The 25,293-nt window shown below is 41.1% G+C and overlaps 1 protein-coding gene across 3 annotated transcripts in view; it reads left to right on the top strand.

Moving 5' to 3' along the window:
- Positions 1 to 25,293, top strand: part of ARNT2 (aryl hydrocarbon receptor nuclear translocator 2) — a 187,417-nt gene that overhangs the window by 117,527 nt on the left and 44,597 nt on the right. For all 3 annotated transcript variants that reach the window (XM_088829576.1, XM_055417948.2, XM_055417947.2), the window contains exon 9: positions 19,810 to 19,886. In XM_088829576.1, coding sequence (XP_088685702.1) covers positions 19,810 to 19,886 — 77 coding nt within the window. The remainder of the gene's footprint in view (positions 1 to 19,809; positions 19,887 to 25,293) is intronic.

Here is a 25,293-nt window from a genome sequence, read left to right as displayed (position 1 = left end):
TTAAATGGCTGGAATTATTCCGTTCCTATTAAAAACCACTTTGAGAAATGCTGAGGTTCCTGCCAGGAAGCATTCCCTCCTGACACTATTCCTGCCAGCCCTGGCATCCAGCCTTGGCCACCCGCCCTTCCTCAAAGCAGCCTGTTCTTTTCTCTGTTATAACACTAACCACCTGGCCTTGTGATGCTCTGGTTTTCTGCTTCCCCCACTTGCTGGCAGCTCCTTGAGAGCAGGAGCTGGTGGCATGCACGCTGAATCCTTGCTCTGTAGCATACCGTCAGGCACTTAACAGGTGCTCAACAGGTATGTCAAACTGATCCCATGGCCAAACTCTGAGCTGGTGTCTGACCAAGAAAGTCAGAGTCAAAGAGAATCTCAGCGTTACCCCAAGCCAGCCCCTCCTTTCCATAGAGGGGGAATCTAAAATCCTGTAAGACTCCATATCTCAGCTGACCCCAGCACTTCTCCCCTCCCCTTGACTACAGCCCAGACCCTTCATGGGAAACCTGCAGCCAGGCAGAGTTCAGATGCCAAGAGGCCAGCTCAGGAATGGGATGATTCTGTGTCTAATGACTGGTGCCAGGGAAGCCATCACCAGCATCACAGCAAAAACTAGAGCTGGACATATTGAGCCCCATCTGCCAGTTGTTATTGTTCAATCGCTAAGTTGTGTCTGACTCTGCGACCCCACTGGCCCTGTAATTGGTGACCGGTGGGGAGCCTTTGAGGTTTTTTTGAAAAGGAGCTTGAAATATGGTCAAGGCTGTGCTTTGGCAAAATAAAAAGTAGCAATAGCATAGGGGAGAGGTGGGGCCAAGGAGGGAAGATGGTTGGAGTACGTGCTAGAAGAAGAGACTTTTGAGCACCTGTAACAGGAGGGTCAGGCTTACCCGGTGGTTCAGGAAGAATCTGCCTGTGCTGGAGTGCAGGAGATGCTGGTTCTATCCCTGGATTGGAAAGATCCCCTGAAGGCAGGCATGGCAACTCACTCCAGTATTCTTGCCTAGAGAATGCCATGGACAGAGGAGCCTGGCAGGGTATAATCCATAGGGTCACAAAGAGTCAGACATGACTGAAGCAACTGAGTGTGCACGCAACAGGAGGGTTGTGTGAAGGCAGTGTCTGGAGGGGTCCAGTGTCCGTGACTGGGGGCTGTTGGAGAATGGAACATCCTCTCCTGGGGAGGGGGTCACAGTCAGAGAGGTGGAAGCACCCAGATCGCAGAGCCTGTGAGACGCGGACAGCCAAGGATGCTGGTCTTCAACTACAAAGGATGAAGTTCCCAAGGACCACGTAGAAGGAGGTTATTTGGGAGCTGATTACTTTGAGACAAGTTACTTTGAGCAAGGCCAGGTGGAGGCTGATCTTCACTGGAGAGGAATGTGGAGCAGAAAGCAGCAAGACACTGATGGTGGTGAGAAATGACAGCAGAATCAGGATGTGAGTGCTACTGGGGGACTGGCTACGATGAGTGGTGAGTTGGCATCATGGCAGAACTCTTGGTGCTAGCCAGTGCCCAGCCTGCCCAAGACAGAAGTATTGTGACCAGAAGCTAGAGAGACAGTGTAGCCCCAGAGCAGGGATGGGTGACAGGTGGGCTGTTGGACCAGCCCTACCTTTTAGATGCCCGTTCTGCACCAGTGAGGATTTATAGCTTCTAGGAGCTGGAAATAGGGGAGAAGTCAGTCAATGAAGCATGTCATTTGTTTCTGAACTTTGTGCCTGCATGCTAAGTCCCTTCAGCCATGTCTGACTCTGTGTGACCCCATGGACTGTAGCCCACCAAGCAACTGTTTGTGGGGATTCTCCAGGCAAGAATACTACAGTGGGTTGCCATGCCCTTCTCCAGGGGATCTTCCCGACCCAGGGATTGAACCTGAGTCTCCTACAATGCCAGGCAGATTCTTTATCGTCTAAGCCTGAACTTTGTATAACTGAAAGCTAAAGATAGCAGGGAAGAGCCACAGCTAAGCCATGGAGAGAATGAGAGGGTCAGTCTTCTGAGCTTCCTTTGGAAATCAGTCCACAGCTTTCCAATGACATCCCTCTTCTGTCAGGGGGAGATAACATGGACTCAAGAGTCTCGAGGTGGGCAGGAAAAGTAGGGGAACCTGGTGGCCTACTCCTCTCTATACCCCTGGTGAGACTCAGGCCTGGAAAGGGCAGTCCTTGTGCCCCCTAATTCCTTTTTTCCTGACATCCCTGCTGGACCCCAGTGTGGCTTTATTGTTACAGGCCCTTAGCCCTTTGTTTATAGATGATGCCTTACTGGAAATGAAGCTCTATCTTCTGAGTCCAAGTTTATACAAGAAATACTCATTTACAGCCTTCCCTTTAGGCACAAGAAGATGGCGTGTTAATTTTCATTATTCAATGGCAGCTAATTTGGAAAGAAATGTTGCATCTCTGCCAAACGTTTGACAATTAAATGTCCAGCATCATCATGTGCATTTTCCCTCAGTTTGGTAGTTAGGAGCAGGATTCTAAAGGCTGAATTTAAGTAAAACATGCCCATGTTTCTGACATGGTTGGAGAATGAGGTGTGAACTGGGAAAATTCCCCAGGTGTATGAAGCCCACCTTTTTAAATACAAACATCACAGGCCAACCTTTTTCCTTAATCATTTTTTATTATTATTACTATAAAACAGCCCATCTTATTAAATTTAGAATATAAAATCTTAAAAAATAAAATTCACCTAAAACCCATTTTTTAACAGATTTTTTTGATGTAGACCTTTTTTAAAGTCTTTATTGAATTTGTTACAATATTGCTTCTGTTTTTATGTTTTGGTTTTTTGGCCATGAGGCATGTGGGATCTTAGTTTTCCAAACAGGGAATCGAACCCACACCCCCTGAATTGGAAATCAAAGTCTTAACCACTGGACTGCTAGGGAAGTCCACTGAAAACACATTAAATTTTTTTAAAATGTATTATGAAGTAAAAAAAGAAGTCTCTCTTTCCACCCTGGTTCTATTCTAGACATTTTTAACTTTTCATGGGTATCATAAATGTTCCAAGTTAGTACTTAAAGGTAGCTCAGACGGTAAAGCATCTGCCTACAATGCTGGAGACCCGGATTCAATCCCTGGGTCAGGAAGATCCCCTGGAGAAGGAAATAGCAACCCACTCCAGTATTCTTGCCTGGAAAATCCCATGGACTGATGAGCCTGGTAGGCTCCAGTCCATGGGGTCACAAAGAATCGGACACGACTGAGCGACTTCACTTTCACCTACTTAATTCTTTTAAATGGCTGCATAGTATTCCATTAGTTCAGTTCAGTTTAGTCACTCAGTTGTGTCCAGCTCTTTGCGACCCCATGAATCACAGCACGCCAGGCCTCCCTGTCCATCACCAACTCCCGGAGTTCACTCAAACTCATGTCCATCGAGTCGGTGATGCCATCCAGCCATCTCATTCTCTGTCGTCCCCTTCTCCTCTCGCCCCCAATCCCTCCCAGCATCAGAGTCTTTTCCAGTGAGTCAACTCGTCACATGAGGTGGCCAAAGTATTGGAGTTTTAGCTTTAGCATCAGTCCTTCCAATGAACACCCAGGATTGATCTCCCTTAGAATGGACTGGTTGGATCTCCTTGCAGTCCAAGGGACTCTCAAGAGTCTTCTCCAGCACCACAGTTCAAAAGCATCAATTCTTCGGTGCTCAGCTTTCTTCACAGTCCAACTCTCACATCCATACATGACCACTAGAAAAACCATAGCCTTGACTAGACGGACCTTTGTTGGCAAAGTAATGTCTCTGCTTTTTAATACACTATCCAGGTTGGTCATAACCTTCCTTCTAACATCAGCTGCTCCCGAAATTGGAACGTTAAGATGGTTTTCAGTGACTTCTCTGGCAGTCCAATTGTTGAGACCACCTTCTAATGCAGGTGGTCAATCCCTGGTCAGGGAACTAAGATCCTACATACTGAAAGGTGTGGCCAAAAATTAAAAATAAATTAAAAAAATTTTTTTGAAGATTGTTTTCAGTTTGGGGCTCTTTCAAAGAGTACCATAGTGGATGTCCTTGCACATGATTCTTTTCCCATGAGCACTTCTGTTTCTGCAGGATGGTCTCAGAAGTGGAATGGGATGATGCAAGTACATTTTAATAGATGTTATCAAATTACCTTACAAGGCAGATTGAAAATGGGTCCATTTTCCCCCCTCTCCTCCCAACTCTGAATGTTTTCATTCTTTTGTAAGTTTTGCCAATATGATAAGTATTTTGAGGGGGTGAGGGGAGATGATGAATTTTAAGTTGGATTGTCTTTGTTAGTGAAATTGAGCATCTTTTCTGGCTATGTTGACTATCTGTACTTTACTGTGAGTTGCCTGTCCATGGTATATATGCACATTTCCCTGTGGAGTGATTTGTGCTTTCCTTATTTACTTGTTCAGGTGTTAATTGCTCAGTCGCTTCTGACTCTTTGTGACCCCATGGACTGTAGTCCTCCAGACTCCCCTGTCCTTGGAATTCTGCAGTCAAGAATACTGGAGTGGGTTGCCATTACTTTCAGGAGGTCTTTATAATATTATGAATATTACACCTTTGTCTACTGTATGTTGCAAATCTTTTCTTCCAGGCTGTTGTTTGTCTTCTCATTTTGTTTGTATTATCTTTCATCGCACAGAATTTCTCATCTGCTTACATAAGGGGCCCAGAACCTGCTCTTGTCTTTTCCCCTAATAATTCAGAGTTGGCTTGACAAAAGTCTAGAGCTGGATGGGAATTGAAAGGATAATTCAAAGGTGTCTTCAAGGTTTTTCAGCTCACTGCTATCTCCCCTGTGGCTGTTGTTTTTCTGTGTGTGGGTTATTGTTTGTTCCTTTTTATGCTCCATAAGGATTCCCTGTCTTCAAATTCACCTGCTCGTAAATAACTTCATTCTTTCCAGGTGTCTCTTTTTATCCTGTGCTATCACAAATTTCTGGTTCTCATCCTTCATGGTCTAAACCAGGGGTCTCCAACCTCTGGGATCTAAAGCCTGATCCTCTGAGGAGGAGCTGATTGATGTCCCAGGTGGCATAGTGGTGAAGAATCCGCCTGCCAACACAGGAGATGCAGGTTCAATCCCTGGGTTGGGAAGATCCTTGGAGGAAGAAATGACAGCCCACTCCAGTATTCTTGCCTGGGAAATCCGATGGACAGAGGGGCCTTGTGGGCTACAGTCCATGGGATCACAAACAGTTGGACATAACTGAGCATGCATGCCACACCATCCTTCATGGTATAGACCAGGGGTCCCCAACCTCTGGGATCTAATGCTTGATGATCTGGGGTGTAGCTGATGTAATATTAATAGACATAAAGTGCACAATAAATGCAATGGGCTTGAATCGTCCTGAAACTATCCCCACTGCCTTCCATGAAAAAATTGTCTTCCACAAAACTGATCCCCATTGCCAAAAAGATTGAGGACTACTGGTCTAGATAACTTGTCGGTACCATGGGCAGAAGGAATGAAATAGACTGTGAGTGGGGCTGACAGCCTTTCCTGAGAGCGAAGTGCCCAGACTATAGTGAATGACCTTTGAGATCTCTGTTAGGGCTGGTAGAGACCTTGTTCTGGTTTGCTGAGACTGATAAACATAAATTTGTTCACGGAGGAGGTGGCTTTTGTAAGTTTTTTTCTTACTTGAGAAATACTTATTCGGTGCCTCGGCCTTGACTGCATGGGACTCAGAACTGTGACGCTGTAAAGGAACTGTGCTAGACTTGTTAAGGCACGTCCTTCCCCTGACACATCCCGAGAGACATCTTTCTCTGGCCAATGCTGGTCCCACCGGACACAGAGACACACCCGACTCTGATGAACCCTTGTCTATAAAGCCTTCAGGAGTATTCTGCCAACAACTTCCCAGCCAAGAGGTATGTCACATAGTACTTCTTGTTATGGATATTTTGCATCTGTTTGTCTCTGCTGCTTATGACAGGACCAGATCATATGCATTGCTGTATTATTTAAGCTACTGAGCACAGGGCTTAGAACATAAAGGGGGCCCCGGTGAGTGTTTGGTGACTGAGTTTCTCTTTCGTCTCCTGCTCATGCACCCTGCAAAACCTACCCAGAAGGAACCCAGGTTTACTAATACCACTCTTTAACACTGTTATTTAGTAATTGCTATGGAAAGAATTTGTGCAAGTTTATGATAAAACACTAAGCTAAGAAAACAGAAGCAGCAAATAGGTTTTATTTTACGGCCTGCTTTCATGAACTGTTTTCTGTCTGCTTCAGTAACTGGTGGGAGGGATGTCCCTGGTGGTCCAGTGGTAGAAAATCCACCTTGCAAATCAGGGGACAAGGGTTTGATCCCAGGTCAGGGAACTAAGATCCCAGATGCCTCAGAGCAACCAAGCCCACACACAGCAAGTACTGAGCTACAAACTCTGGAGCCCACTTGCCACAACTAGAGAGGCTGTGCGTCACATCAAAAGATCCCACATGTGACTAAGACCTGATGCAGCCAAATAAATGAATGAATGAATGGATAAAATAACTGGGGGAAAAATATGCCATTATTTATTAGTGATTAGTGATGTTTGTCTGGGGTATAGAAAGGTGTCTCATTTCACGTGTTAGATCTGTGTCACAGCTAACCTATATGTTCAAAAATGAACATATAGAGCATTCACAGAGGTGTTATGGAATGAGTTCCCTACAGAATTCATGGGTTGAAGCCCAGTATTTCAGAATGTGACCTTATTTGGCAGTAGAGCCCTTGCAGATGTAATTAAGTTAAGATGAGATCATATTGCTGTTGTGTGGGCCCCTAATCCAGTACGACTTGTGTCCTTATGAAAGGGTAAAACAGCTACAACCTTTGTGCAAAGAAACCTATCTTTGAAGGGTGGCAATCAAAATTAAACTCTCATTACATACTATTTTGTAATTAACAACTATGGCCCCATTCCATATCAAGACTTCGTGGATGTGACCAAAACAGTGCTTATAGGAAAGCTGTGGTTTGAAATGCTTTTCTTATTAAATGTGGGAAAACTAGGATTTGCCTTATGAATTAGGAATTTAACTTATGAAAATAGAATTTATTTAACTTACAAACATAGGAAAAGAATAACAAAATAACATGAGCAAACTAAAAGGATAGAATTAATGAAAAAATATAAATGAGAAAGATTAAATTAGAAAACAAAATTATTATCCTGTTGATAATAGTTATTCATCAAGACTTGTAAAAGAAAACCTATAGGGGTGGGATGGGATGGAGAAGATGGGAAGGAGGCTCAGGAGGGAGGGGATATATGTATACGTATATGGCTGATGCATGCTGTTGTACAGCAGAAACTAACACAACATTATAAAGTAATTATACTTCAATTGTAAATAAATCAGTTCAGTTCAGTTTGGTTGCTCACTCATCTCTGACTCTTTTCCCCCATGGACTGAAGCACGCCAGGCCTCCCTATCCATCACCAACCCCAGAGTTTACTGAAACTCATGTGCACTGAGTTGGTGATGCCATCCAACCATCTCATCCTCTGTCATCCCCTTCTCCTCCTTCCCTCAATCTTTCCCAGCATCAGGGTCTTTTCAAATGAATCAGCTCTTCGCATCAGGTGGTCAAAGTATCAGAATTTCAGCTTCAACATCAGTCCTTCCAATGAACACCCAGGACTGATCTCCTTTAGGATGGACTGGTTGGACCTCCTTGCAATCCAAGGGACTCTCAAGAGTCTTCTTGAGCACCACAGTTCAAAAGCATCAATTCTTTGGCGCTCAGCTTTCTTTATAGTCCAACTCTCACATCCATACATGACTACTGGAAAAACCGTAGCCTTGACTAGACAGACCTTTGTTGGCAAAGTAATGTCTGCTTTTTAATATGGTGTCTAGGTTGATCATAACTTTCCTTCCAAGGAGCAAGTGTCTTTTAATTTCATGGCTGTAATCACCATCTGCAGTGATTTTGGAGCCCCCAAAAATAAAGTCAGCCACTATTTCCCCATCTATTTGCCATGAAGTGATGGGACCAGATGCCATGATCTTAGTTTTCTGAATGTTGAGCTTTAAGTCAACTTTTTCAGTCTCCTCTTTCACTTTCATCAAGAGGCTCTTCCGTTCCTCTTTGCTTTCTGCCATAAGGGTGGTGTCATCTTCATATCTGAGGTTATTGATATTTCTCCTGGCAATCTTGATTCTAGCTTGTGCTTCATCCAGTTCTGCATTTCTCATAATGTACTCTGCATATAAGTTAAATAAGCAGGGTGACCATATACAGCCTTGATGTACTCCTTTCCCGATTTGGAACCAGTCTGTTCCATGTCCAGCTATAACTGTTGCTTCTTGACCTGTATACAGATTTCCCAGGAGGCAGGTCAGGTGGTCTTGTATTCCCACTTCTTTAAGAATTTTCCATAGTTTGTTGTGATCCACATAGTCAAAGGCTTTGGCATAGTCAATAAAGCAGAAGTAGATGTTTTTCTTGAACTCCCTTGCTTTTTCAGTGATCCAACAGATGTTAGCAATTTGATCTCTGGTTCCTCTGCCTTTTCTAAAACCAGCTTGAACATCTGGAAATTCACGGTTCATATACTGTTGAAGCCTGGCTTGGAGAATTTTGAGCATTACTTTGCTAGTGTGTGAGATGAGTAAATAAATAAAGACTGGTAAAAGAGAAAACTTCTAATAAATCTAATCCTTATTTTTTAAAAAAGAAAATAAATGCATGTTAAGGGTGAAGAGATTTATCAAAGAAAGTTTAAAACCTTATAAACATAGTGTACATAATTCAAATTTATCCATGTCAGAATCTTTGGGAAGATGGTTAATTTCTGGAAAAATTGAATCAAAGAAAGGTCTTTTTTTTTTAATGAGAGGAGATCAAAACTAGGCAATAACTGGAAAAAGCTAACCAAGAACAGCTCTCCCAATGGTGCCAGGCCTCAAGGTTTTATGAGCAAATTGTTTAAACACTTACAAAGCATAGGAAGACAGCAAGTATTTGACTTTGTGTCTTAAAGTTCCCAAAACTTTAATATAAAACCTGACAAGGGCACTTCAAAAAGGAAAACAATGAACCCAATTTCATTTATGAACATACAGATGCTAAATACAACATTCAGTTCAGTTCAGTTCAGTTCAGTCGCTCAGTCGTGTCCGACTCTCCGCGACCCCATGAATCACAGCACGCCAGGCCTCCCTATCCATCACCAACTCCCAGAGTACACTCAAACTCATGTCCACAGAGTCGGTGATGCCATCCAGCCATCTCATTCTCCGTCGTCCCCTTCTCCTCCCGCCCCCAACCTTTCCCAGCATCAGAGTCTTTTCCAGTGAGTCAACTCGTCGCATGAGGTGGCCAAAGTATTGCAGTTTCAGCTTTAGCATCAGTCCTTCCAATGAACACCCAGGATTGATCTCCTCTTGAATGGACTGGTTGGATCTCCTTGCAGTATAAGGGACTCTCAAGAGTCTTCTCCAACACCACAGTTCAAAAGCATTGATTCTTCGGCGATCAGCTTTCTTCACAGTCCAACTCTCACATCCATACATGACCACGGGAAAAACCATAGCCTTGACTAGATGGACCTTGGTTGGCAAAGTAATGTCTCTGCTTTTTAATATACTATCAAAGTTGGTCATAACTTTCCTTCCAAAGGAGCAAGCGTCTTTTAATTTCATGGCTGCAATCAGCATCTGCAGTGATTTTGGAGCCCAAAAAAATAAAGTCTGACACTGTTTCCACTGTTTTTCCATCTATTTCCCATGAAGTGATGGGACCAGATGCCATTAGCAAATCAAATTATATATTTATTAACTATAAGACTACTTGAATGGTTTAATATTAAGAGATCTGTTAATACAATTAATTAATGGAGGAAAATGAATTAATTTTTTAAAATAAATGTTTATAAACCAATAATCGAAATACGTTTTCTTAGTGCAGACAATACATATATCTGAAACCAACAATCAATATCTTACAGACTGGTGAAATATTAGAAGGGTTTTTTATCAAAATGAAGAATATAAGAGGAATGTTCACTACTACCTCTATTAGTCAGCATTTGTGTTGGAAGTTTTACTCCAGGCACTAAAATAAGAAAAGGAAATAAAGCATAATTACTTGAAAGGGAGAAAAGAAAGAAAATTATAGAATTAACATAACTTACAGATAATACAATTACCTAAAATATCAAACCAAGTCTACTGAAAATATTTTAGAAAATTGGGTGCAAAGCCATTTATAAAATACTTAAAAAAAAGAGTAACATATTGGAAAATAAAATGTGAAAAGAATACCCATCTATAAAAATAGCAGCACTTTATATATAGAAAACTATAAAACAGTGATGAAAGAAATAAAAAATGACACAAATAGATGGAGAAATATACCATGTTCATGGATCAGAAGAATCAATATAGGGAAAATGAATATACTACCTAAAGCTATCTATAGATTCAATGCAATCCCTATCAAGCTACCAATGATATTTTTCACAGAACCAGAACAATTAATTTCACAATTTGTATGGAAATACAAATCACCTCAAATAGCAAAAACAATCTTGAGAAAGAAGAATAAACTGGAAGAATCAACCTGCCTGACTTCAGACTATACTACAAAGCTACAGTCATCAAGACAGTGTGGTACTGGCACGAAGACAGAAATATAGATCAATGGAACAAAATAGAAAGCCCAGAGATAAATCCACACACCTATGGACACCTTATCTTTGACAAAGGAGGCAAGAATATACAGTGGAGAAAAGAGAATCTCTTTAACAAGATGACACCACCCTTATGGCAGAAAGTGAAGAAGAACTAAAGAGCCTCTTTATGAAAGTGAAAGAGGAGACTGAAAAAGTTGGCTTAAAGCTCAACATTCAGAAAACTAAGATCATGGCATTCGGTCCCATCACTTCATGGCAAATAGATGGGGAAACAGTGGCTGACTTTATTTTTTTGGGCTCCAAAATCACTGAAGATGGTGATTACAGCCATGAAATTAAAAGATGCTTGCTCCTTGGAAGGAAAGTTATGATCAACCTAGATAGCATATTAAAAAGCAGAAGCATTACTTTGCCAACAAATGTCCGTCTAGTCAAGGCTATGGTTTTTCCAGAGGTCATGTATGGATGTGAGAGTTGAACTCTAAAGAAAACTGAGTGCTGAAGAATTGATGCTTTTGAACTGTGGTGCTGGAGAAGACTCTTGAGAGTCCCTTGGACTGCAAGGAGATCCAACCAGTCCACCCTAAAGGAGATCAGTCCTGGGTGTTCATTGGAAGGACTGATGTTGAAGCTGAAACTCCAATATTTTGGCCACCTGATGTGAAGAGCTGACTCATTTGAAAGAGCTGACTCTTTCCCTGATGCTGGGAAAGATTGAGGGAAGGAGGAGAAGGGGATGACAGAGGATGAGATGGTTGGATGGCATCACCGACTCAATGGACATGAGTTTGGGTGGACTCCAGGAGTTGGTGATGGACAAGGAAGCCTGGTGTGCTGCAGTTCATGGGGTCACAAAGAGTCGGACATGACTGAGTGACTGAGTTGAACTGAATTGAGCTTAACAAGTGGTGCTGGGGAAACTGGTCAACCACTTGTAAAAGAATGAAACTAGAACACTTTATAACACCATACACAAAAAATAAACTCAAATGGATTAAAGATCTAAATGTAAGACCAGAGACTATAAAACTCCTAGAGGAAAACGTAGGCAAAACACTCTCTGACATAAATCACAGCAGGATCCTCTATGACCCACCTCCCATAGTAATGGAAATAAAAGCAAAAATAAGCAAGTGGGACTTAATTAAACTTAAAAGCTTTTGAACAATGAAGGAAACTGCAAGCAAGGTGAAAAGACAGCCTTCAGAATGGGAGAAAATGATGGCAAACGAAGTTACTGACAGAATTAATCTCAAATATATACAAGCAGCTCATTCAGCTCAATTCCAGAAAAATAAATGACCCAATCAAAAACTGGGCCAAAGAACTAAACAGACATTTCTCCAAAGAAGACATACAGATGGCTAACAAACACATGAAAAGATGCTCAACACCGCTTATTATCAGAGAAATGCAAATCAAAACCACAATGAGGTACCATCTCACGCTGGTCAGAATGGCTGCTATCCAAAAGTCTACAAACAATAAATGCTGGAGAGGGTGCAGAGAAAAGGGAAACCTCTTACACTGTTGGTGGGAATGCAAACTAGTACAGCCACTATAGAGAACAGTTGTGGAGATTCCTTAAAAAACTGCAAGTAGAACTGCCATATGACCTAGCAATCCCACTGCTGGGCATACACACTGAGGAAACCAGAATTGAAAGAAACACGTGTACCCCAATGTTCATCGCAACACTGTTTACAATAGCCAGGACATGGAAGCAACCTAGATGTCCATCAGCAGATGAATGGATAAGAAATCTGTGGTACATATACACAATGGAATATTACTCAGCTATTAAAAAGAATGCATTTGAATCAGTTCTAATGAGGTGGATGAAACTGGCCTATTATACAGAGTGAAGTAAGTCAGAAAGAAAAACACCAATACAGTATATTAACGCATATATATGGAATTTAGAAAGACGGTAATGATGACCCTATATGTGAGTCAGCAAAAGAGACACAGAGATAAAGAACAGACTTTTGGACTCAGTGGGAGAAGGCAAGGGTGGGATGATTTGAGAGAACAGCACTGAAACATGTATATTATCATATGTGAAATAGATCCTCAGTCCAGGTTCGATGCATGAGACAGGGCTCTCAGGGCCAGTGCACTGGGACGACCCTGAGGGATGGGATTGGGAGGGAGGTAGGAGGGGGGTTCAGGTTGGGGGTTCTAACATGTACACCCATGGCTGATTCATGTCAGTGTATGGCAAAAACCACTAAATTATTGGAAGTAATTAGCCTCCAATTAAAATTAATTAATTTTTAAAAATAGCAATACTTTAAGATTCATGTTAGTAATATTAACATGAAATACAAAATGTTTCTTAAACTACAAGATAATATTGAGGGATAAGAATGTAACTAATATGTGAATTATGTATGAATACAGCTAAGTGAAGAGTCATGTATTCTTTGATATAAAGCCTTAGTATTACAATAATTTCAGTTTTTTCTAAACCAATCTATATGTTTAATACAATTTTAATAACTGTCCCAGTGGAATTTCTTTTAAATGAAAGTTAATTCTGAAATTTGTATAGTCCACTAAATATAAAAGTAGCTAATAAAATTTTCATTAACAGTACTTGGGAGTAATTGCCTTATGATATGTGAAAATATCTTTTAAAGGCTAACTAATTAAGATGTGATCAATGAACTTTCTAAATCCAGTTACTGAACAAACATAAAAGACCTAAAACAGACCCAGGTATCTTTAGAAATGTGGTGTGTGATGAGGGAAGCATTTTCAAAAGGAAAAAGTAGTGCAGAGTTTGAGGACAACTGACTGATCATTTGCAAAACCATGAGATACAGCATATTAAAAATTTCAGATTTATTAAAGGTAAATGTGCAACTATAAAGTGCTATGAAAATATGAGTGAATATTTTACATGATCTTGGGGTAGAGGTTGTACTTTTCAAAGAATGAACCTCAAAGGCAAAAACCAGAGTAAAAACTGACAGCATTGATTATCTATACTTTTTTTTTAATTTATTTTATTGGAGGCAAATTACCTTACATTAATATATTGGTTGGTTTTGCCATACATTGACATGAATCCGCCCCGGGTGTACATGTGTTCCCTTTCTTGAACCCCCCTCCCACCTCCATCTTCCCCATATCCTCCCTCCAGGTCATCCCCGTGCACCAGCCCCAAGCATCCTGTATCGTGCGTCGAACCTGGACTGGTGATTCATTTCACATAGGATAATATACATTATTATTCTCCCCAATCATCCCACCTTCACCCTCTCCCACAGAGTCCCAAAGACTGTTCTATATACCTATATCTCTTTTGCAGTCTAGTATACAGGGTTAAGGTTACCATCTTTCTAAATTCCATATATATGCGTTAGTACACTGTATTGATGTTTTTCTTTCTGGCTTACTTCACTCTGTATAATAGGCTCCAATAAATGAAGAAAACACTTTAAAGGAAAGAAAAACATAAAAAATAACTTAAATGAGACCCACATATATTCTTTAAAAAAAAAATAGAAAAACTATTTTGTATTGAGTATAGCCAGTTAACAGTGTTGTGATAATTTCAGGTGGACTGCAGAGGGACTCAGCCATACATATACAGGTATCCGTTCTCCCCCAAACTTCCCTCCCATCCAGACTGCCATATAATGCTGAGCAGAGTTCCCTGTGCTGTACACAGTAGTTCTTGTTATCCATTTTAAATATGGCAGTGTGCACATGTCCATTCCAAACTCCCTATCTCTTCCCCCATCCTTCCCCCTGCCCCAGCCACCATAAGCTCATTCTCTAAGTCTGTGAGAGACCCACCTATATTCTTAATACATCACAAAACTTTTTAAATAAATGAGGAAAAAAAAACACAAACAGAACTTTTGTATGGCAAAATTGTGTGCAGGCTGTCCATAAAAGACCAAATGGAAAACAAATATATGTTCAAAGAAAAGCAAATATAACTAATAATAAAATACCATGTATACTCTCTGAGATGGCAGTTTCATTCCAAGGATTTATATGCTAAAGAAATCATTGATATGCTCTAAGATTTTGTGTAGAAGGTTGTGTGGCATTGTATTTCTTGTGTGTGTGAAAAACTGGAGGAAAATAAAATGCACTAGTATCAGAGAGATGGGGTTACAGAAATCACAGCACATCCATACAGAGGAAAGATGAAAACACATAAATGTTTCTCAATAAGCTGAAAAGTTTCCAAAGCAGGTTATAAAACAATATAAGAAAAAAAAGATATGTTATTACACACATATACACACGGTAAAGGACATAAGGATTTTACTGTAATCAAGGTTAATTTTAATGTTTATATTTTTATTTATCTATAGTTTTCTAGGGTCTTTCCTGAGATCCAGTGGTTTATACTCTGTGCATCCACTGCATGGGGCATGGGTTCTATCCCTTGTCAGGGAACTAAGATGCTGCATGGTGCGGCCAAAATAAAAAATGGTATCATATAGTCTTCTAAATTTGCTTCAAAAAGACTGGCCAGAAATATACCAAGACATCATTTTATTATATTCTTTTGGTAGGTGGCTTTTTACTCCCCTTATTTCTACCCCATTTTTTTTTCAAAATATTGTTTATATACCAGCTGCATTGAAATATAATTCATGTATCACAAAGTATACAAATTAAAGTGTACCATTCAGTGATTTGGAGTGTATTCACAAAGTTTTACAACTATATCATTACAGTTAGTTTTAAAATATATTCGTTATCCCAGAAAGAAATTGCTCACCTATTAGCAGTTAGCAGTTGCTCCTGTTTGCCCCCAAATCCTAGACAACCACTAATCTCCTTGTTTGATTCTATGGAATCGCCTGTCCTGGACATTTAACATCAATAGACTCATGTAATATGTGACTTTTTGTGATGGACTTCTTTCACTTAGCATGATATTTTCAAGATTTATCCATATTGTAACAGGTGTCAGTATATTATTTTTTATTGCCCAATAATATACTAGTATCTGGATCTGCCACATTTTGTTTATCCTTTCAACCCTTAACAGATATCATGGTTGTTTCCACTTTGGGGCTGTTGTTGCCGTGAACATCTATGTACACACATTAGTGGACATATGTTTTCATTTCTCTCGAGGGCACACCTAGGAGTGGAATTGCTGGGGTATATGGTAGCTCAATGTTTAGCCCTCTGAGGAACTGCCGGATTGTTTTCCAAACCAATGGCACCATTTTACATTCCCACCAGCAGTATATGACGGTTTGTTTCTCTACATCTTCACCAGCACTTGTTATTGCATTTTTTAAAAATTGTAGCCCAACCTAATGGATATGAAGTACTCTCATTATGGTAGTGACTTTCATTTCCCTGATGACTAACAATGTTGAGTATCTTTCCATATGCTTACTAACCATTTGTATACTTCCTTTGGAGTAATGTTCACATCCTTTGTCCTTTTGTTAATTGGGACTATATTTGTCTTTTTATTGTTGAGTACTAACCATCAAAACCATTTTAAAAGATCATCCATTACTTGAGAATATTACCCAAATGTTTGGAAAATAGAGAACATCCAGATATCTGGATGATAATCTGGAGATTACACATCACTGCCCTGTCAGAGACTTTTGGTCAGAAAACCATGTGAGAGCTTGATCCCGAATCCTTTCCGCCAGCTGGTGCCAGAGCCCACCCCTGCCTTCCTGTGGTCACCCACAGCCTCCTCTGGACTCTGGTAGTCTGAGTGGTGATGATCACAGCTTCCTTGGCACTGGGGTCCCTACAGCTGCTTGTGGGGTTGTGTCAGAGCCACCTATGTAAATATTCAGCCCCAGTGTTTTAGGTGCCAGCCCTTCCATGGGAAAACTGAGCCCAGCATCCTGAGGAGAACCTTGAGACAGACACATAAATCAATTTCTTTAAGGAAGTTTGGGTTTACTGAATAATTTTCTGGATATTTCACAAACACTTACTTGGCTCTCATTCACAACTAAAGATTACCTGCCCACATTAAGACCAAAACTATTTATTTAATAAGTTCAACTTTCCACTTCATTTCTGCAAAGCCAAATTATGGTAACATAATTTTAGCTGGTGTATTGAAATGCATTCTTAGAAAGGAGCCTGTTTATACACTTCAGTTCAGTTCAGTCACTCAGTCATGTCCAACTGTTTGTGATCCCATGAACTGTAGCACACCAGGCTTCCTTGTCCATCACCAACTCCCGGAGTTTGCTCAAACTCATGTCCATCGAATCAGTGATGCCATCCAACCATCTCATCCTCTGTCATCCCCTTCTCCTGCTGCCTTCAATCTTTCCCAGCATCAAAGTCTTTTCTAATGAGTTAGTTCTCCCCATCAGGTGGCCCAAGTATTGGAGCTTCAGCTTCAGCATCAGTCCTTCCAATGAATATTCAGGACTGATTTCCTTTAGGATTGACTGGTTCTTTTAGGATCTCCTTGCAGTCCAAGGGATTAAGAGTCTTCCAACACTACAGTTCAAAAACATCAATTCTTCAGCACTCAGCCTTCTTTATAGTCCAACTCTCACATCCATACATGACTACTGGAAAAACCATAGCTTTGACTAGATGGACCTTTGTCAGCAAAGTAATGTCTCTACTTTCTAGGTTGGTCTAGATGCTGTCTAGGTTGGTCATAGTTTTTCTTCCAAGGAGCAAGCGTCTCTTCATTTCATGGCTGTGGTCAACAACTGCAGTGATTTTGGAGCCCAAGAAAATAAAGTCTGTCACTGTTTTAATTGTTGCCCCATCTATTTGCCACAAAGAGATGGGACTGGATGCCGTGATCTTTGATTTTTGAATGTTAAGTTTTAAGTCAGCTTTTTCACTCTCCTTTTTCACTTTCATCAAGAGGCTGTTTAGCTCCTCTTTGCTTTCTGCCATAAGAGTGGTGTCATCTGCATATGAGGTTATTGATATTTCTCCCAGCAGTCTTGATTTCAGCTTGTCCAGACCAGCATTTAGCATAAGGTACTCTTTATACACTTTATAATATAATATATATTATACATATATATATATATGATGTACTTTTTATACACTTAAAGGACTTGTATCTTTGGCTCCCATTAAGTCTTCTCCTTTGCACGTCTAGGCTGATGAACCTTCTTTTTTTTATTTTTAAAATAATTACATTTATTTAATTATCGACTGCACCATATAGCATGTGGGATCTTGGTTCCTTGGTCAGAGACTGAACTCATACTCCCTGCACTGGAAGGCAGAGTCTTAATTGGACCACTGGAGAATTACTGATGCAGCTTCTAATTGAGACATTTTATTTTGATGATAAATCAGGGCTTCCCAGGTGGCACTAGTGGTAAAGAACCTGTCTGCTAATGCAGGAGATGTAAGAGATGCAGGTTCGATCTCTGGATTGGGAAGATGCCCTGAAGGAGGGCGTGGCAACCCACTCCAGTGTTCTTGCCTGGAGAATCCCATGGACAGAGGAGTCTGGTGGCCTACAGTTCATGGGGTTGCAAAGAGTCGTACACAACTGAAGCGACTTAGCACACACTCATGCATTTTGTTCACAAAACCACCACCATTTTTTTATACTCAGGTTCTGTGGGCTAGGAGTGGAGACAGGGTGCAGTATGGATGACGTGCCTCTGCTCCACAATGCCTGGGGCTCGTTGTCTAGAAGCCAAAGAGCATAACTTCCACTTATTTCATTGATCAAAGTAGTCTCAAGGAAATCTAACTTCAAGTCTTGATAGAAGGTACATAAAGAACATTTGTGACTACTTTTAAAAACCTACGAAAGCTCTCACTCAACTCTGGTGGGGTGAAGAGTGAATCAACAAGTGAAACGTGGTGTCTCTAGGCAGATGGTGTCAGAGATCAGCCAGTGACAGCCTCGCCCTGCAGAATCCCTCCTTCCACAGGGTAGAACAGAAAAACATGATTTTTTCATCCTGACTGGATTCAGGATTCTTCCCACCACTCACTGTCTCCTCTGCTTCCTGTTCTGGACTGTAGCATAGCACCCTCATCCTTAGTGTGGCAAAGGTGTATCTGAACCCACTGTTCTCTTTGTCCACAAATACACCGTGCATGTGTGCTCAGTCGCCTAAGTCATGTCCAAATCTTTGCGACCCCGTGAACTGTGGCCCACCAGGCTCCTCTGTCCATGGGATTTCCCAGGCAAGAATACTGGAGTGGGTTGCCATGCTCTCCTCCAGGACATCTTCCCAACCCAGGGGATCAAATCTGTGTCTCCTGCATCTCCTGAATTGGCAGGTGGATTCTTTACCACTGAGCCACTAGGGAAGCCCATAAATATACGTGCTACCAGCAGTTGGGGAGTGAAGTCAGGGAAGTGAAAAAGAAGCTGACATTTGGGTCTCTGACTGAGGGGGGCTTCCACACCGTCCTCTCATTCAAGCCTCACAGAATGCAATAGACTATATCATACCCTTTTGGACCTCAGTTTTAATGCAGGCTGAGATAGAGCTTGGCTCAATGGTCAAGAATCTGCCTGCCAGTACAGGAGATCCAAGAGATCCAGGTTTGATCACTGGGTCAGGAAGATCCCCTGAAGAAAAAAATACCAACCCACTGCATAATTTGAAGTGTCCATATATACTTCTTACCAAACTTTCCTTTATAGCCAAATGTTTTAGCCAAGTTTTGCAAATATATACATGAATAATTTGTTTCATCTTCCTTCAGTTCTTCAGCGTCTTCTGTAGATGCAGATGATAATGTGCCATGAAATTATCGAAAGAGGGACTTTTCTGGTGGTTCAGTGGTTAAGACTTCACCTTCCAGTGCAGGAGGTGCCGGTTCGATCCCTGGTCAGGGAGCTAAGATCCCACAGGCCGCAACGAGCAGTTCGAATGCCTCAACTAAAAAAGATCCCACGTGAAAGATCCTGTGTGCCTCAGGGCCAAAACATAAAATAGAAGCAGTAGTGCAACAGATTCAATAAAGACTTTAAAATGGTCCACACCAAAAGAAAAATCTTAAAGAAACAAATTATCAAAAGACATCAGGCAGAGAGCTGAGCAGGAAATGAGCAAAGGACTGATTAATTCATTGACTGACTTCCTAGACCCTGCAGGGTCCACAGTGGATCTACATTTTTGATCATGTAAGTAAAATCATGGACACCTGTACCTCTTTTCAAGTCACCCTGGACATGTTGCTGACTCTGACATCTTTCATTTCAGGAATGACTATACCAGAAGAAGATGCCGATGTGGGACAAGGCAGTAAATATTGCCTGGTAGCAATTGGAAGACTCCAGGTAAGAAGGAGCTCACTGCCTTTTTAATCTCCAAGGAGGGCTTGCTATTGCAGTGCGCAAGAGTCTGTGGTCTGAATGACTTTTTCCATCTCTCATGTCCTCAGCATTGTTGGGTTCCGCGTCTCACCTTATGGGAGAAGATGAGGCTGAATCTGGGAGAAGGAAGCGGGGACTGTGTGACCTGCGAGCGGCAGAGTTCTCACTTCAGTGAGAGTCTGCGTCAGCCCATCCTGATATGCACCAGTTATTGCAAAGTTGAGCTCTGCTCACATCACACCCTTTTTTTTTTAAATTGAAGTATAGTCAATTAACAATTTCATGTTTGTTTCTGCTATACAGCAAAGTGAATCAGTTCTATGTATAGAAATATCCCCTCTTCTTTAGGTTTCCTTCCTGTCACTACAGAGTATTGAGTAGACTTCCTTTTGCTGGACAGTAGGTTCTCATTAGTTATCTATTTTATACATAGTATTGGATTTAGTGGTCGAGAACCTGCCTGCCAATGAAGGAGACACAAGAGATGTGGGTTTGATCCCTGGGTGGAGAAGATCTCCTGGAGGAGAGCATGGCAACCCACTCCAGTATTCTTGCCTGGAGAATCACATGGTCAGAGGAGCCTGGTGGGCTATAGTCCATAGGGTCGTAAAGAGTTGAACACAACTGAAGCGATATAGCACATCAATAATATATATATGTCAATCCCAATTTCTCAATGCATTCCACCCCACTTGGTGTCCATAAGTTTGTTGTCTACTTCTGTCTTTATTTCTGTTTTGCAAATAAGTTCATCTGTACCACTTTTCTGGATTCTACATATTTGTTTTTGTTCAGTCGCTAAGTCGTGTCCAACTCTTTGCGACTCCATGGGCTGCAGTGCACAGGCTCCTCTGTCCTTCATTATCTCTCAGAGTTTGTTCAAATTCATATCCATTGAGTTCGTGATGCTATCCAACCATCTTATCCTCTACCGCCCCCTTCTCCTCCTGCCCTCAACCTTTCCCAGCATCAGGGTCTTTCCAATGAGTTGACTCTTTGCATCAGGTGGCCAAAGTATTGGAGCTTCAGCTTCAGCATCTGTCCTTCCAATGGATAATCAGGGTTGATTTCCTTTAGGATTGACTGGTTGGATCTCCGTGCTGTCCTAAAGATTCTCAAGAGTCTTCTCCAGTACCACAATTTGAAAGCATCCACATATAAGTGATATTGTATATATTTTTTTCTAATTCTTTTCCATTGTAGGTTATTACAAGATACTGAATGTAGTTCCCTGTACTGTATATACCATCAGGCCTTGTTGTTTCACACCCATGTCTAGTCACTGTGAGTGTTTCCGTGTGGTCTGCAGGATTAAGCACCCACTCACCTTACAATCCCATCTCCTCCCTCGCCTCTCGCATGCCCTGTTCCCAAGCTACATCACCCCCTTTCCACAAGCCTGCCATGCACATCCCCACCATTGTGGACATCCACAGGCTGTTACTTCTGCCTGTTGTTAAAAGAGGCTCCTTAAACAGGAGAACTCATTCTCCTCTTGTTTACTTCTGTTTCCTCATCCTCCAAGATCCAGTGAAACGACTCCCTTATCTACTTAGTCAAAATGAATCACTTGCCTCCCTACTCGGCCAGCATCAAGTTTATATGTCATTAAGATTCTTCGCTGTCTGTTTTCATATAGTTAGTTGAGGGCAAGGCCCTTCCTTGCAGACTCTTTAAGGGCAGGAAATGTGTCTTTTTCATCTTTTGAGAATTAGTTATTCTGAATAATGTATTAATGCATTAATCCCACTGGTTTGATGTCTGGCACACCCAGTGGCCACTAACTCTTTCTTCCTGTGACATTGAGGGCCTTCCAGGTACTGATGGTGAGGCCGTAGTAGATGTAGTTCAGAGAACACTGATAATGCATGTCTGTGGCTTCCTGGATCTCACTGTTTTCAGACAGATGAATAAGCAGTTTCATTAACACATGATAAGCTTTGTTTATTCCTTGCAAACAGGGGAAGAAAGAATACTTGAGTGAATTCAGTTCACAAATGTAGGATTTCCAAACAGTGTGATCAGTGCCTTAGACTTGTTCGGGCTTCCTTTGTGGCTCAGTGGTAAAGAATCCGCCTGCCAATGCAGGAGAAGCGGGTTCAATCCCTGGTCCCGGAAGATCCCACAGAAAAGGAAATGGCTACCTGCTCCAGTAAATGGCTACCCGCTCCAGTATTCTTGCCTGGGAAATCCCATGAACAGAGGAGCCTGGTGGACTCCAGTCCATGGGGTCACAAAAGAAGCTCAGAAGGGTAGAGAAAGTGGTCCAAGGTATGACCAGGGCAGTTTCAAACATTTTATTTTTGAATTAATTTTATTGGAGTATAGTTGCTTTCAGGTAACATTGTGTTAGTTTTGCTGTACAGCAAAGTGAATCTGCTACACATATACATATGTCTCTTCCTTTTTATAGATAGTATATTAAAATGCAGAGACATTACTTTGCCAACAAAGGTCCGTCTAGTCAAGGCTATGGTTTTTCCAGTGGTCATGTATGGATGTGAGAGTTGGACTGTGAAGAAAGCTGATCACCGAAGCATTGATGCTTTTGAACTGTGGTGTTGGAGAAGACTCTTGAGAGTCCCTTGGACTGCAAGGAGATCCAACCAGTCCATTCTAAAGGAGATCAATCCTGGGTGTTCATTGGAGGGACTGATGCTAAAGCTGAAACTCCAGTACTTTGGCCACCTCAGACAAAGAGTTGACTCACTGGAAAAGACTCTGATGCTGGGAAAGATTGGGGGCGGGAGGAGAAGGGGACGACAGAGAGTGAGATGGCTGGATGGCATCACTGACTCAATGGACATGAGTTTGAGTGAACTCAGGGAGTTGGTGATGGACAGGGAGGCCTGGCATGCTGTGATTCATGGGGTCGCAAAGAGTCGGACACAACTGAGTAACTGAACTGAACCATTTAGGTTATCACAGAGCAGTGAGTATCATTTCCTGTGCTATACAGTGGGTTCTCATTAGTTACCTATTTTATACATAGTATGAATACTATATAAGTGTCAGTCCCAATCTCCCAATCCATCCCCCTCTCCCTTCCCTGCCTTGGTGTCCACATGTTTGTTCTCTACATCTGTGTCTCTATTTCTATTTTGCCAGCAAGCACATCTGTACCATTTTTCTAGATTCCACAGATAAGCGATATTATATAGTATTTGTTCTACTCTTTCTGACTTACTTCACTTCACTTCACTCTTTCTGACTTACTTCACTCTGTATAACAGTCTCTAGGTCCATCCACCTCCCTAAATGGCACAATTTCATTCCTTTTTATGGCTGAGTAGTATTTTGTTGTATACATGTACCATATCTTCTTTATTTATGCCTCTGTTAGTGGACATTTAGCTTCCATGTCCCACCTATCATAAATAGTGCTGCAGTGAACATTGGGATGCATGTATCTTTTTTTTAAATTTATTTTAATTGGAGGCTAATTACAATATTGTAGTGGGTTTTGCCATACATTCAGATGAATCAGCCATGGGTGTACATGTGTTCCCCATCCTGACCCTCCCTCCCCATCCCATCCCTCAGGGTCATCCCAGTGCACCAGCCCTAAGCACCCTGTCTCATGTATCAAACCTGGACTGGTGATCTATTTCACATATGATAATATACATGCTTCAGTGCTATTCTCTCAAGTCATCCCACCCTCGCCTTCTCCCACAGAGTCCAAAAGACTGTTCTTTACATCTATGTCTCTTTGGCTGTCTCACATATAGGGTCATCATTACACCATCTTTCTAAATTGCATATATATGCATTAATATACTATATTGGTGTTTTTCTTTCTGACTTACTTCAGAAGTAAGGCTCCATATAGTATAATAGGCTCCAGTTTCATCCACCTCATTAGAACTAATTCAAATGCATTATTTTTAATAGCTGAGTAATATTCCATTGTGTATATGTATCACAGCTTTCTTATTCATTTGTCTACCAGTAGACATCTAGGTTGCTTCCATGTCCTGGCTGTTATCAACAGTGCTGCAGTGAACATTAGGGTACATGTGTCTCTTTCAATTCTGGTTTCCTCAGTGTGTATACCCTCAGTGGAATTGCTGGTTCTATTTCCAGTTTTGTAAGGAATCTCCACACTGTTCTCCATAGTGACTGTACTAGTTTGCATTCCCAACAGTGTAAGAGGGTTCCCTTTTCTCCACACCCTCTCCAGCATTTATTGTTTGTAGACTTTTGGATAGCAGCCATTCTGACCAGCATGAGATGGTACCTCATTGTGATTTTGATTTGCATTTCTCTGATAATGAGTGATGTTGAGCATCTTTTCATGTGTTTGTTAGCCATCTGTATGTCTTCTTTGGAGAAATGTCTGTCTAGTTCTTTGGCCCAGTTTTTGATTGGGTCATTTATTTTTCTGGAATTGAGCTGCGTGAGCTGCTTGTATATTTTTGAGATTAATTCTTTCAGTTGCTTCGTTTGCCATCATTTTCTCCCAATCTGAAGGCTGTCTTTTCACCTTGCTTGCAGTTTCCTTCGTTGTTCAAAAGTGTTAAAGTTTAATTAGGTCCCATTTGTTTATTTTTGCTTTTATTTCCATGACTATGGGAGGTGGTCATAGAGGATCCTGCTATGATTTACGTCAGAGAGTGTTTTGCCTATATTTTCCTCTAGGAGTTTTATAGTTTCTGGTTTTACATTTAGATCTTTAATCCGTTTTGAATTTATTTTTGTGCATGGTGTTAGAAAGTGTTCTAGTTTCATTCTTTTACAAGTGGTTAACCAGTTTTCCCAGCACCACTTGTTAAAGAGATTGTCTTTTCTCCACTGTATATTCCTCCACCTTTTTCAAAGATAAGGTGTCCGTAGGTGTGTGGATTTATCTCTGGGCTTTCTATTTTGTTCCATTGATCTATATTTCTGTCTTTGTGCCAGTACCATACTGTCTTGATGACTCTAGCTTTGTAGTATAATCTGAAGTCCGGCAGGTTGATTCCCCCAGTTCCATTCTTCTTTCTCAAGATTGCTTTGGCTGTTCGAGGTTGTTTTGTATTTCCATACAAATTGTGAAATTATTTGTTCTAGTTCTGTGAAAAATACCATTGGTAGCTTGGTAGGTATTGCATTAAATCTATAGATTGCTTTGGGTAGTATATTCATTTTCACTATATTGATTCTTCTGATCCGTGAACATGGTATATTTCTCCATCTATTTGTGTCATCTTTGATTTCTTTCATCAGTGTTTTATAGTTTTCTATACATAGGTCTTTAGTTTCTTTAGGTAGATTTATTCCTAAGTATTTTATTCTTTTCATTGCAATGGTGAATGGAATTGTTTCCTTAATTTCTCTTTCTGTTTTCTCATTGTTAGTGTATAGGAATGCAAGGGATTTCTGTGTGTTA

Source organism: Moschus berezovskii, chromosome 21, assembly GCF_049115385.1.
Source record: "Moschus berezovskii isolate FMDL1 chromosome 21, NW_MosBer_1.0, whole genome shotgun sequence".
Lineage (NCBI taxonomy): Eukaryota > Metazoa > Chordata > Mammalia > Artiodactyla > Moschidae > Moschus > Moschus berezovskii.
The sequence above is the reverse complement of the archived record's forward strand: the minus strand, read 5'-3'. Positions and strand labels throughout refer to the sequence as shown.